Below are 12878 nucleotides of genomic sequence, written 5' to 3'. Positions count from 1 at the left end.
CAAGCCCCCCCCTCCTCCCGGCTCAGGGCCCAGGGAGCAGCCCCCCCTGTGCAAACCGTTGGCCCTGCAGGGTCTGTCACGGCTCCTGGGACCCCGCAGTGGGGGCCAGGCCCAGCCCTCCCTTCCCACAGCAGTGCTGGGAGCACAGGGATCCCCCAAAGCTGCCAGGAGACCTGGCCAGGCCCCGCTGCAGCAATGCTTGCAGACAGCGCTGGGGGGGGGCAGTGTGGGACCCGTCATCCCCAGCACCCAAAGACTCCCCTATGCACCCAAATCATACCCCTTCCCCTGCTAACACAATAAATAATCTCACACTACCCCAGCCCCACATCAAGGAGAAGGTGCCCAAGCCTTGCCCCACATTCCCCCCAGCATGGGGGGCAGTTCTATCCCCCCCTAACCAGGGGAAATGGGCTGCAGCAGCTGCCGCCCCCTCCCCACTCTGCCCCCTCCCCACCCAGGACCAACGCATCTGTCCCTCAGAAGCGCAGCTCCCTCAGCTTCTGCCGCAGGTAGTGCTTGGCTTCCTCGATGCCACTCACCTTCTCCAGCTCCGTGTAGGGCAGCTGAAAGTGGACGAGGAGAAACAGTCAGAGTAGCCCCCCCAGCATCAGCACCCAGCGCCGGACCGACTAGGACACCTGGCTGCGATGGCAAGGGGGAACAACTAGGGCTTGGGTCCCTTCCTAGGGAAGGAGGGCAGCGATGCTCCTTCCAAGGGCAGGGAAGGCACAAGGAGGAGCTGACAAGCCCCAGCGCTGCATCTCCCTGCTGCAGGGCAGAAGAAGTGAGGGGGCTACCCAGTGAGGGACATGCCTTCTCAGCATGTCAGCCCTGAACCTACTTGCCCACTCCAGCACCTGCATCCACAGGCAGCCCCATCCCGATCCCTACGCCTGCAACAGAGGGAGCTTTTTCTCACCAGCATATTGAGAAACAGGGCTAATAGTAGGCATCCTGAAGGGACAGGGTGAGAACACTTGGCACAGATGACCCAGGGACTCTGTGGAAAGGCCAGATCCTTACATGGGTGCTACACAAGGTCCAGGACCTGTTTGTGACCATCACAGATGAGCCAGTGGGATGGCACACAGACAAACTGCAACTGCCGCAGGATAGTGGACAGGCTGCAGACAGGAGCTGTTCTCCCAGTCCCATGGAGGCCAGGGGTGAAGACGGCGGCTAACTCTGCATGGGGAGAAGGAACCAAGTCCTCTGGCTGCAGGAAGTCTGAACCAAAGGCTTCTGGCAGTGCTTCTGGCAGTTCTTGTATGGAGCCACTTCCTTGCACTGCTTCATGCTCCCTTCCTCATGGCCCAGCTCTGTGGGGTCTGCCTCCCCAGTGGGCTTGCCCCGCAGGCACCACAAAAGCATCAACAGCACAGAAAGCTCCTTCAAACAACAGGCTGGAAGCAAGAACTGCCAGCGCAGGACAGGGCTTGTGGCAACATCAAATCTGGCCATTATTCCGGGCAGGGTACTGGGAAGGAAGGAGCATGTCCTTACCTAGAAAATTCCAAGGGAAAAGAGCTGCTGTCAATAAAAGGCCAGGACCACGAGGGAAAAGAACATTTGCCTTGGAAAGCATGAGCCCCAGAGCATCTGTGAGAGAGCGGAGGGTCTAAGGTAGGTGACCCTGCAATGACACTGCCGGTCTGCCAGAAGGGTGGAAGGAAGGCACAGGACTGGCTGAGGATGGAGGCAAGGAAGGGGCTGGGTACAAGACCTGGTAATGTCACAGAATCACAGACTGCTTTGGGTTGGAAGGGGCCTTAAATCTCATGCGGTTCCAACCTCCTGCCACAGGCAGGGACACCCTCTGCTAGACCAGGTTGCTCCAAGCTCTGTCCAGCCTGGCCTTGAACATTGGCAGGGATGGGGCAGCCGCTGCTTTCATGGGGAGCCTTTTCCAGTGCCTCACCACCCTCACAGCAGAGAACTTCTTCCTTATACCTAACGTGTTTTATAACTTCCTCTGTTTACATTTAAACCCATTTCCCCTTGTCCCATCTCTAGTCCCTGATGAGGGGTCGCCCTCCAGCATCCTCTGCAGTAATCACGGGCAGCCCCTGCTTGCTGTGCCATGGAACGAGTGGGCTCTCCTGGGAGGAAGCCCTGCTCAGAGACACTAACAAATCCACACCTGCCACTGCCACGGATCAACAGCATCCAAGGAACACAGCCCTGGCACCATCACACAGACATACCCAGACAACTTAGCAGCATGCCAGGCATGACAGGCACTCCAGCGCCAGGCGAGCAGACACATGGCAGTGCCACAGCCAACAAGAGAAGGCCCTAAATCAACTGTAAAGATGGCTGAGGTGTGAGCACAGGCACCGTGTCCAGCTGGACCAGTCACATGCTGCACACCCAGGAGTCACCATGGCGCTAACACCGTTTAGTGTCCTCATCTGCGACCTGGACACAAGCACCAAGTGCAGCCCTGGTAAGGCTGTGGATGTACAAAATGGGGAGGAGAGGCTGGTGCACCAGATGGGTCTGCTGCCTTCAGAAGGGACTTACGAACAGGCTGAAGAAACCTGCCTGCAGTGCTTCCTTGGAGAAAGGTGGCCAGTGGCATCCCAGGCTGCATTAGGAAAAGCACCAGACCACCAGGTTAATAAGGAACTGGCTGGATGGCCGCACCCAAAGAGTTGTGGTAAATGGCTCAATGTCCGGCTGGAGACCAGTAACGAGTGGTGTCCCTCAGGGATCAGTGTTGGGACCTGTCTTGCTCAACATCTTTGTCGGTGACATGGACAGTGGGATTGAGTGCGCCCTCAGCAAGTTTGCCGATGACACCAAGCTGTGTGGTTCGGTTGATGCCCTGGAGGGAAGGAATGCCATCCAGAGGGACCCTGACACGCTTGTGAGGTGGGCTGATGCCAACCTCGTAAAGTTTAACCATGACAAGTGCAAGGTCCTACACCTGGGTCGGAGCAATCCCAGGCACAGCTACAGGCTGGTGGAGACTGGACTGAGAGTAGCCCTGTGAAGGACTTGACGGTGTTGGTCCACGAGAAGCTCCCTATGAGCCAGCAGTGTGCGCTTGCAGCCCAGAAAGCCAACAGTATCCTGGGCTGCATCAAAAGGAGCATGACCAGCAGGTCGAAGGAGGTGATCCTGCCCCTCTACTCTGCTCTCGTGAGACCTCACCTGGAGTATTGTGTGCAGTTCTGGTGTCCTCAACATAAAAAGGACATGGAACTGTTGGAACAATTCCAGAGGAGGGCCACGAGGATGATCAGGGGGCTGGAGCACCTCCTGTATGAAGACAGGCTGAGAAAGTTGGGACTATTCAGCCTGGAGAAGAGAAGACTGCATGGAGACCTCATAGCAGCCTTCCAGTATCTGAATGCAGGCCTACAAGGATGCTGGAGAGGGACTCTTCATTAGGGACTGTAGCAATAGGACAAGGGATAATGGGTTTAGACAGGGGAAGTTTAGACTGGATATAAAGAAGTTCTTTACTGTAAGGGTGGTGAGGCACTGGAATGGGTTGCCCAGTGAAGCTGTGAATGCTCCATCTCTGGCGGTGTTCAAGGCCAGGTTGGAGAGAGCCTTGGGTGACATGGTTTAGTGTAAGGTGTCCCTGCCCACGGCAGGGGGGTTGGAACTTGATGATCTTAAGGTCCTTTCCAACCATAACCATTCTATGATTCTATGGGAGGCAGCGGATCCCTGTCTGCTACTGAGCACTGGTGAGACACAACTGAAGTGTCTAGTGATGAGCTCTCCAGAACAAGACATGGATGTACCAGAGCACATCCAGTGCAAGGCCATAAGGATGATCAGGGGACTACAGCATGTGATATACAAAGAGAGGCTGACAGCACTGGAGAAGAAAAGGATTGGGGTATCTTATATATGTGCAAATATCTGACAGGCAGTCGGAAACAATACGGAGCCAGACTCTCAGTGGTGCCCAGTGACAGAGAGAGACGCAAGGGCACAAACCTAAACCACCAGAAACACCACTTAAGCTACACACACACACCCCTGCCCATACTAAGAAAAACCTCTTTTACTGTGAGGGTAAAGCAGCACTGGCCTTGACCCTGGACCAGATTACTCAGAAAGCAACCTCTCTTTGAGTCATTCAAATCTCCACTGGTTATGGTACTGAGCATCCTGCCTGTGTGAACCAGGGCTGGACTGGGTGATCTCCAGAAGCTCCTGACAACCTAAGCTACTCTGAGATGTAGTAAAGCTATCAGAAGAAGAGGAAATGAACCTCAAATGAGATGAGCAAGAACAACCTGCAAGCTGTGAAGCAGTTTCAGCTCAGGAAGAAGTTGAACTGCCTGGGGTTCTTCATCTTAAAGGGGTGGCCAAGGGGAAGCAACTCTGGAAACACAAATGTAGAAGGTGGTGACCGCAGAGCTGCTCTTCTCTCCCTCGTGGTACCAGACCCAGCAGCACACGTCAGCTGAGCTGACAGGCTTAAAACAAACAAGGGCTTGTTGCAGGTGATAGTGCCTGGAGCTGCCTGGCACCGGACACCACAGGTGTGGAAGAGAGCAGGCTCAAAGAGGTATAAAAAGCTCACAGAGAAGAGGGCCATCGGGAAGATCAAACACAGGTCTCCAGGCAGGTGCAGGAGTTCTCAGGCTATCTGTGATCCACGTCTGACTCATTTTCCAAGGATATGTCACTGCCTGCTGCTGGAGAGGGACTAGAGGGGATGGGACCAGCATAGCCATTCTCACACACCCAAAGGGAGCTGACCACAGCAGCAGCTGTCCCATGATCATGCTGAGCAGAGGGGACAAAGGAGCTCTAGAGCCTCGGTCACACAGGTCCTGACACCTAACAGCATACTGCAAGATAGCTCTTGTTTGCCTGCACTCTTGCCCTTCTGCCTTGCTCTTCAGGGACACTGCTGGTCACAGCCTCATTCTCCTGGAAAAGCCCTGACACACGCAGTAATGGTCACCATAGATGGTTTGAGGCAGGACATGGACACTGGGCAAGGTGAGCATGGTCCCTGGCTGCTGCGGGTGCAGCACAGGGCAGGCAAGCAAGGGCAGCTGTGGGACGCAGTGGCCCAAAGCTGGGAGTGGAGGCAGTTGTGTCAAGCACCTTCCCCAGCCAAGGGCATCCCAGAGCCCAGACACACAGCGAGAGTCTGTGGCACCAGCTGGGAGCGCTCCTCCACAGCAAAGCTGCTCAGCCCCACAGCTGCTCATCCCAAAGCCCAGCACAAGGGAGACCCAAGGTGGGCTGCACGGGAGAGCTGGGCCTGCTGCACTGCCCTGCAGTGATCTCCAAGGGATCTCCAAGGAAATACCACACTGTGAGTCATGGGACTGCCGAAGCTATGCATAAACAAAGGGCTTCTGAACTACGTACATTGCAAATTATGAAATGAGGAGGAGCTTCATGTTGGCACACAGTGACGTCAGCAGCAGGGAGGCAAGAAGCTTTAACAAATGGTTATGGGACTGCTTAATAGACCTATGACTGTAATTCAGGTGACCCCTGAAGTGGAGAAGTAAACAGGAATGAGAGGCCTGCCTTTCTGTTTTCCTCAGAAAGATCCACCCTCCAGTTACAAATCGCCTCACAAAGAGTCTTGCAGAAGCTGCACACCTCAAAACAATGCCTGAAGTTACCAAAGACAATTACAAAGGTGTCAGTGAAGCCTCGAGGCCTTCATTCACAGCTCTTGCCACAGACCAGCCAGAGGCTGCACGCAAACAGGCCAGGGCTCCAAAACCGGCACCAAATGGAGGTTGGCCTCGCCTCACCTCCACCACAGCGGCCAGAGGCATGCTGCAGAACCCACAGCTTGGATCACAGTGCAGGGTATCAGCCTGAGCTAAATCCTCACTACATTTCCACCCAGAGGCCCTGCAGCTGATGTGTCTGCTGAATCCAGGCTGAGACAGTGTTCCCCTGTTCCCCCTCCCTGACTAGCGAGCTGGTTGTCTCTCAGCTCCACACCAGGATTCCTGCAGCACCAGTGGACACAAGGGGCTGTGCCCCTATCCCTGCTTTCCACCAGCTGCATGGAAAAAGTCTTGGTGTGGGGAGGGAGGGCAAAAAGTAGCTGTGAAGATGACTCACTGCTTCCTCTTGCTAGCAGCAAGCACAGAAGGAGGAAGGAGGGCTGGCACTGGGAGTGCTTGCAGTGGAGGTGCCAGTTCTCTAGCCCATCTTGCCGCAGGGCCATGGGTAGTTTCTGCCTGGGGGAGGGAAGGGGGCAGTCCCTCTCTTACCTGAACTAAACAGTAGCCCAGCAGTCGCAAGTGCCTGTCCCTCATGGCTCGTGAGCCCACCAGGATATCGGAGTTCTGGCAGTAATGCCACTTGTCATTGACCGACAGCACCACCCTGCAGAGGACAGAGAGGAGGAGGAAGACAGTGTTACCCATGTCACAGACCCTGAAGGCAGGATGGGCAGCAGTGCCACCCAGTCCCCACAACAGCAGAGGATGAAGGGCAGCTTGGTACCTCTGAATCATCTCAGCTCCCTGCAGGCCATCGCTTGGCCCTCGCTTGGGGCTGGGCCGGCACGGAGAGGGTGGAGGGCAGGCATCCTCGCTGGTGGGGGGACTCCTTTCCTCCGTCTCCTCCTGTGCCTGCTCCCCCTGGAAGCAATTGTGATCATGGCCAGTGCAGCTGGCAGTAGTCTCCTCTTCCTCCTCCAGGATCTTGCTGATAGGGAACTGGAAGAGCGTGGCTGCGGAGGTGCCCCTGGGGGAGCAGTCAGGGGTGCCAGCTGGCTGTGCGGAGAGGCACTCGGAAGGGCTGCTTAACGTGGAGCTGCCCTGGCTCTCCAGGGAAGACTCTTTACTCAGGCTGCAGTAATAGTCTGAGGGGGGCTGGTAGCAGGGCCCCCCCGGAGCAGGGCAAAGTGTGGGGAGGAACCTCCCAGCCAGGTTGTTCTCCCGGGATCCTGGGGGGCTGCTTGGTGTCTCTGGAGCAAACGGGGCAAAGTCCTGCAAGTCTGAGGTGAGGGCCAGGACACTCGAGCGCAAGGAGATGGCGGCAGGGGATGTTGTAGTGTGGACAGAGGGAGCCTTGGAAGCTGCAGGAACACGGGAGAGAGGCAGCACAGTGCCCGAGCGGTTGATCCACAGCAAGAAGTCTACGGAAAGAGAACAGGGATCAGCACCAGACTTGAGACCCCTCTACTGATGGGACATGTGCTCGGAGACCCCACGTGTCCCAGAGTGGGAGACTGTACCACCCAGCTCAGCAGACAGCAAAGCAGAGGGAACCCCCCACTACCACACTAGCCCAGCTGAGCCCTCCTGCAGTAGGGCAGCTTGGGAAGCTTCATCCTGAAGCACCGGGAGAAAGCAGTGTCATGGGGAAGGTGGTGACAAAGCAGCCAAATCTAGTTCTGCCCTGAATAAGCTACCACCCTCAGGCCTCCCTGAAGCACTCAGGCAGCTGCAGGGCTTCTACTGTGCCCACAGCCCCGCAAATCCCACTGCCAGCTCCTCTGGGAGCCATGGCCCTGCTCTAGTGCAGCCAAGCTACCTGTGCAGTATCCTGGGGGCAGCACCTCATCCTGCCGATAGCACTCTTCTCCCACCAGCTGCCGCAGGGCCTCAGCCACCAGCCCCTTGTAACTGAGGGGAAAAGGAAGAGTCAAAGGATGCAACAGGGAGAACCCCCATCCTGCCCCCTCAGGCACCGCCAACCCACACTGTCCCTCTGAGCACATCTGTGCAGAGTCATGGAGGCCTCTGGGAGTGGGAAATAAGGAAAGCCTTTGGGCTCATTCAGCAGAAAAGCTCCTCTCCATACTGTTACACCACCAGCATATTCTTCTTCCCCAAAGGGTTGTCAATCACTGGAACAGGCTGCCCAGGGACCTGGTGGACTCACCACCCCTGGAGGTATTTAGAAGACCTGCAGACATGGTGCTTTAGGGCCACGGTTTAGTGGTGGAACTGGCAGTCAGGTTGGCACCCCTGGGGAAGCCCTCCCCTCGCTCCCCAGCACTGACCTGTACTTTCTGTTGGCCTCGTCAGCTGTGAGGGCATGCTCGAACATGAGGACGCGGTAGCGCGGGTCGAGGCGCGGGCCGCTGTAGTCGTGGAACTCCAGCTCCACTGCAGCATCCAGCAGTGAGAGGTAGCGGCGCACGATCAACGCGTAGGGGCTGCCTATGGGGACAGGATAGGTGTTAAACTCTGCCAGGCAGCTCCTGCTGCCCCAGCCACGCTCCTGGTCTCTCCAGTGCTTCCCAAACCTGCTGCCACCCCAGCCCTGAGCTGTGATGCCTGGAAATGGCCCAACATACTCATAACATTGGTGATGAAGGCTGGGGAGAAGACTTGGTGCAGGACGGTCTGTGGGAAATGGCTGAGCTGAAACATGGACATGAGGATGTTTACGGTCGCCAGGGGTGAGCTGCCGGCCTTCTGCTCCAGGATGGCCTCCAGCTTGGGGAAGAGCTCGCTGTGGTTGGATGGGCGGTAATTCATGCGACTGAAGGGAAACACCAGCTTCTGGATCACCTGCGGGCAGGAGGAGAATGAGTGGGGCTGGACCAGGCAGTGGGAGAAAGGACAGGACAAACCTGTCCAGAGCTGGGCAGGAACAGGCTCTCACAGCCCGTAAGAACCAGAGCACATCCTGGTTCCTGCCAGCAAGAAGAACCAGCCCAAAGGCAGAGAAGTGACATGGTTCCCCAGCACCAGGGCAGCTCTGGAGCCGGCCCCAGGCATCCTCCCAGCATGGGGTGAACACTCACCTTGCTGTCGAGCTGCTCCCCACGCTTTAGGAGGAAGTTTGCGATGGTATCAAGCAGCCGTGGCTCACGCAGCCGGTGCCGGGCCACATACTTGGCGATGAGGGCCATGGTGTAGGGGGTGAGGTTCTCTGCCTTCCTGGGGAGCCACTCTGCACAGGGCAAACCACAGCAGGGTATCATCAGAGAGGCCTGGCTCTGGCTCAACTCTGGCTCTCCAGGAGCCACTACAGCCTGGGCAGAAAAGGCAGTGCAGGCAGGTGGGATATAACAAGACCCAGAGCAAAGCCACCTCTCCTGAAACTCAGAAGACTTCCAAAAACCTTTAAGTTATGTGGCTTGTGAGAGGCTCAGGCAGAATCCCATCACATGCACACCAGGAAACACAGCTGGAATATACACAGAATGGGGTCCCTTCTCTAGAAACCCCACTGAAAACAGCCTGCTCCCAGTCTCGAGGTAAGGCAGGCTCCGAACCCTGGAAGGACTAGGCTGGGAAGTGAGTGACAGAACATCCACAGCACAGAGCATCTCCCGCTCCAGCCTCACTAAGGTGTTGAGCTCCTGGCACTCAGCATAAACCCCTGGTGCTGTCATACACCGAGATGTCCTCTGGGGCCAGGACAGGAGGCTCCAAGACTGCCAAGTGCATGGACCCCCCTGCACTGGGGCGGAGGCTCACACAGTGGACAAGGACCCTGCCTGGGCAGACCCTGCCCTCACCTGCCATGCTGCGGATGAAACGCTCTTGGCGGTTCTCGTAGAAGAGCTGAGAGCTGAAGATGGCCTCCAGGGCCTTGTTGTTCGCCTCCTGGGCACACAGGGCCAGCATTTCATCCAAGAGGGCCAGCTCATGCTCCCGCATGGCACTCACTTGCCCCAGTGTGTGCCTGACAAGGCGCAGGATCTTGCGGTTGTTGATCAGCTGCTGGTCGGAGGCCGGGTGTCCCTGCAGCGCCTGTGCCCGCAGCCGGTAGTAGGAAAGGAGCAGGAACAGGGTCTGGGGGTGCCGCTCCTTCTCCAGGTGCCGCTCCAAGCTGCTGAGGCAAGACTCAACCAGGGGGTGGGGGCTGGATGGGTGCAGCCTCATCACGCTGCTGAACACCATGGAGACATCTTTCTGGTTGAAGCGGCCCAGGCGGCTCCGGGATTCATCCTCCAGCACTCGCACCAGCGGCGATTCCCCAGGGAGGCCTGTGACAGGGAAGGGATGAGGGACGTCCAGACTCCATCTCCCATCTTCACTATACACAACTGCCCTCGTAGGCTCAGGCACTAGACTACAGCCAGAGGACATGTTTGCCATGTCAGTGATCTAATCAAAGGTGGGAAAGGGACCGGTCTGGCAAAGCCTGACCAGAATATGAGGGCATCTGAACCACAGAAAAAATCACGTGGAGCTGCTAGGTTATTACCCCCTGCTCTGCCAAAATGGAAGTCCTTTAGTTCATCTGCAAAAGTGAGGTTTATTTCTTAACTCTCCAACTTCTTAAAGACAAATAAAACACCTCTAAAGGTACTTTAAAAAAAGTTATGGTTGGAAAACAAACAATAAATCAACACATCACTGAAATAAAACCTGTCTCTGTGTAATGGGAACTAATCCTTTCACATTTTCAGCCTTCTCCCTTTTCCTACTGCAGCTTTAGTCTTTCAAACCTGACTCCTGGGAAAAATGCTCTCCCCCAGCTCTGGGTGTATTATTCAACCAGGGAAAGACGAGAGGCCAGGTGCACAGGAAAAAGGCAAAGGCCATCCTCCATGTGTCAGGAGAGATATGTCCAGGAGACACACGGAGCATTAGGCACTGTATGAGGCCCTGGTAGCCCACTGCTCTCCTGAGCCAGCTGATGAGATTTCAGTTTTCAAAAGGGCTTTAAAGCAACGGAGGCAGCATGGGGTAAGTCGCTGCGTTTTATCATTAATCAAAAATCAGCCAGAAGGTGGAAAGCGAAGAATTGGTCTGAGCAGTTGCTTTGTTCCTTGAAGAAGAGGCGGGTGAGTGTTTTTATTAATGAGCGAGTGAGCATGGTGAGCAGGGGAGGGCGACTAACAGAGAACAAAGTGTGGGTCAAATCCAGAGCAGGCCAGGGGGGAGCCCAGCTGAGGGGAGAGGCGCCTGGCAGCCCAGAGCTAAGCGTCAACAAACACAGAGCACTGAGACAGAGCAGGGAAGAACAGGAACCTCTTCCCTCCCCCTTCCAGCAGAATCTAGAGTTACTGCATCAACTCATGGCCGGCACCAGGCAGCTCAGCCAAGGCCTCAGCCCAGCGTGCAGTGGCAGTGGGGGGAAAGATAAAAGCAAACAGAATGGCAGGAGACGTGTGCATGGGGCTGGCAGGAACCACTGGGGTGGGAAGGCATGCACCATGGGGTACCTGCCAGGCACCCTGGTACTGCCAGAGCAAGCAGGAGGATCTGCAGGGCCCTTGGGGGTCCCCAGCCCAGTGGAGGCTCTGTAATGCCCAGGGGCTGCTGCTGAGCAGGAACCCAAACCACCTTGAACCCTCTCTCCTGAATATCAAATGCCCACTGACACAGGGCAAATAGCTTGCAAAGGGTTTAGCCAAAATCTTGCATCACACGCTTTGATGCTCAGATGTTTCCCTGATTTTCAGGGCTGGAACAAAACTCGAGGAGTGGTTTATCCCACATCCTGCCAGGCAGCGCTGGCCACCACTTTGGCTGCCCTTCGGGCTGACTGCTGCAGCCAGCTGAGCTCCTCCCTGAGCAGTCAGTCCACCCTTCCAACCCCAAGCAGAGCCTCCTCCTCCTTCACAGGGCACAGCTCCATCTGCCACAGAGCCACCATCACATGTTAATCCACACACAAACCCAGACACCAGTGCCTGTCTCAGTATATCCTTCCTCCTTCCATGGCAGCTGGACAAGCCAGCTTTCCTTTCACCTCACAGACCACATGCTGGCCCATGTTCTACTGCCCCACTGCCCTCCACCTCCCCATTTGCTGTGGGTGATCCCACAGAAGCCAACGCCGGCTGCCCAGACACTCACCCAGTGCAGCAGCGGCATACAGGCAGTTGACAATACTGAAGTTATCGAACTTGGAGCAGCCGCTGATAATGGCCTGACAGAGAGTCTGAAACTCTGGCTGCTCCAGCACCTGGCCAGGCCCACGGCTCTCCCCATTCACTGCAGCATGGCCCTGCTGCTGCTGCAAGAGCTGGCCCAGCTTGTGCAGGGCGATGGGGTAGTGGCTGGCAGACACCTTGCTGGGATTCTGCGTGACCCACCGCAGCACTTCCCCCACGCTGCGGGAGCGCTCAATCAGACGCTTCATTGTGAAGAAGGTGTCATAACTCATCTTCTCGTGGATGAAGTTCCAGCTCTTCCTCTTGCCATGGCCTCGAGTCCTGTAGGCATCTGGGGGGAAGGTGTGCAGCAGCCCATGGCCATAGGGGTCCAAGGGGAGCAGCACAGCCCGCTGCTTCGCTTTGCCGGCACAGTAGCAGGTGGGATACATCCCGGCCCCGCTCCGGTCACCAGCAGCCAGGCCCTGCAGGACTCCAGGCCACACACTCTCCCGGGTCAGAGCACGGAGCCATGGCAGCAGGCGCAGCATGGCGAGGGCAGGGCGGCTCGGGAAGCTTCAGAGAACCGGGAGACCCTGGGGATGAGAGGAGGGCGGCAGAGGGATCAGCTCGGCAACAGCCGGTGAGGGGTAACAAAGAGCCCACACCGGGACCCCCCACCCGCCCAGATCCACCTCAGGGCAGGGGTACCTGCCCCATACACTCCCCACTTCTGAGCTCCCTGCACTCGGAGTCCCCCTGCACCAGGTCCCCCGCCCCGCACAGGCCCCGTTATTCCGGGCCCCCGGCCTGCTCAGGTGCTCCCCCCCACCCCGATGTCGTCCCTCCGCCATCCCCATCCCTTCTCCCGAGGCCCGCAGATTCCCTTTGTCCCAGGAGCCCTAGCGCACGCAGATCCCTGGCCGGTACGGCCAGGCCGCACCGAGAGCTCCTCCACGGTACCGGGAGCACCGGGCCGCAACGGGACCGCGAACCCGGGGCTCCCCCATGCCCACCCGCCGGGCCCAGCCGTGCCCCACAGTGCCGGGCCCTACATGGCGCTCGCGGCCGCGCTGTGTCCCGCCGCCGCCGCCCCGGCCGCTCAGCGTCGCCCGGACACCGAGTCCGCCAT

At 57.3% G+C, this 12878-nt stretch overlaps 1 protein-coding gene across 1 annotated transcript; it reads right to left on the bottom strand.

Annotated features, from left to right (window-relative positions):
* Positions 1-32: 32 nt before the first annotated feature.
* FASTK (Fas activated serine/threonine kinase) lies at positions 33-12878 on the bottom strand. Its single transcript, XM_057402795.1, has 10 exons — positions 12802-12878; positions 11730-12342; positions 9437-9907; positions 8717-8865; positions 8264-8480; positions 7967-8126; positions 7495-7586; positions 6460-7096; positions 6225-6339; positions 33-566 (listed from the first exon to the last, which is right to left on the bottom strand). Exons 2-10 carry the CDS (start codon positions 12295-12297, stop codon positions 480-482), a joined length of 2496 nt encoding a protein of 831 aa, XP_057258778.1. The 5' UTR covers positions 12298-12342; positions 12802-12878; the 3' UTR covers positions 33-479.

Source organism: Pezoporus wallicus, unplaced genomic scaffold (assembly GCF_028554395.1).
Source record: "Pezoporus wallicus isolate ANWC-B61680 ecotype Strahan unplaced genomic scaffold, APGP_CSIRO_Pwel_v1 contig_8057, whole genome shotgun sequence".
Classification (NCBI taxonomy): domain Eukaryota; kingdom Metazoa; phylum Chordata; class Aves; order Psittaciformes; family Psittacidae; genus Pezoporus; species Pezoporus wallicus.
Note: the sequence above shows the minus strand (reverse complement) of the source record. Positions and strands in the feature narration are given on the sequence as shown.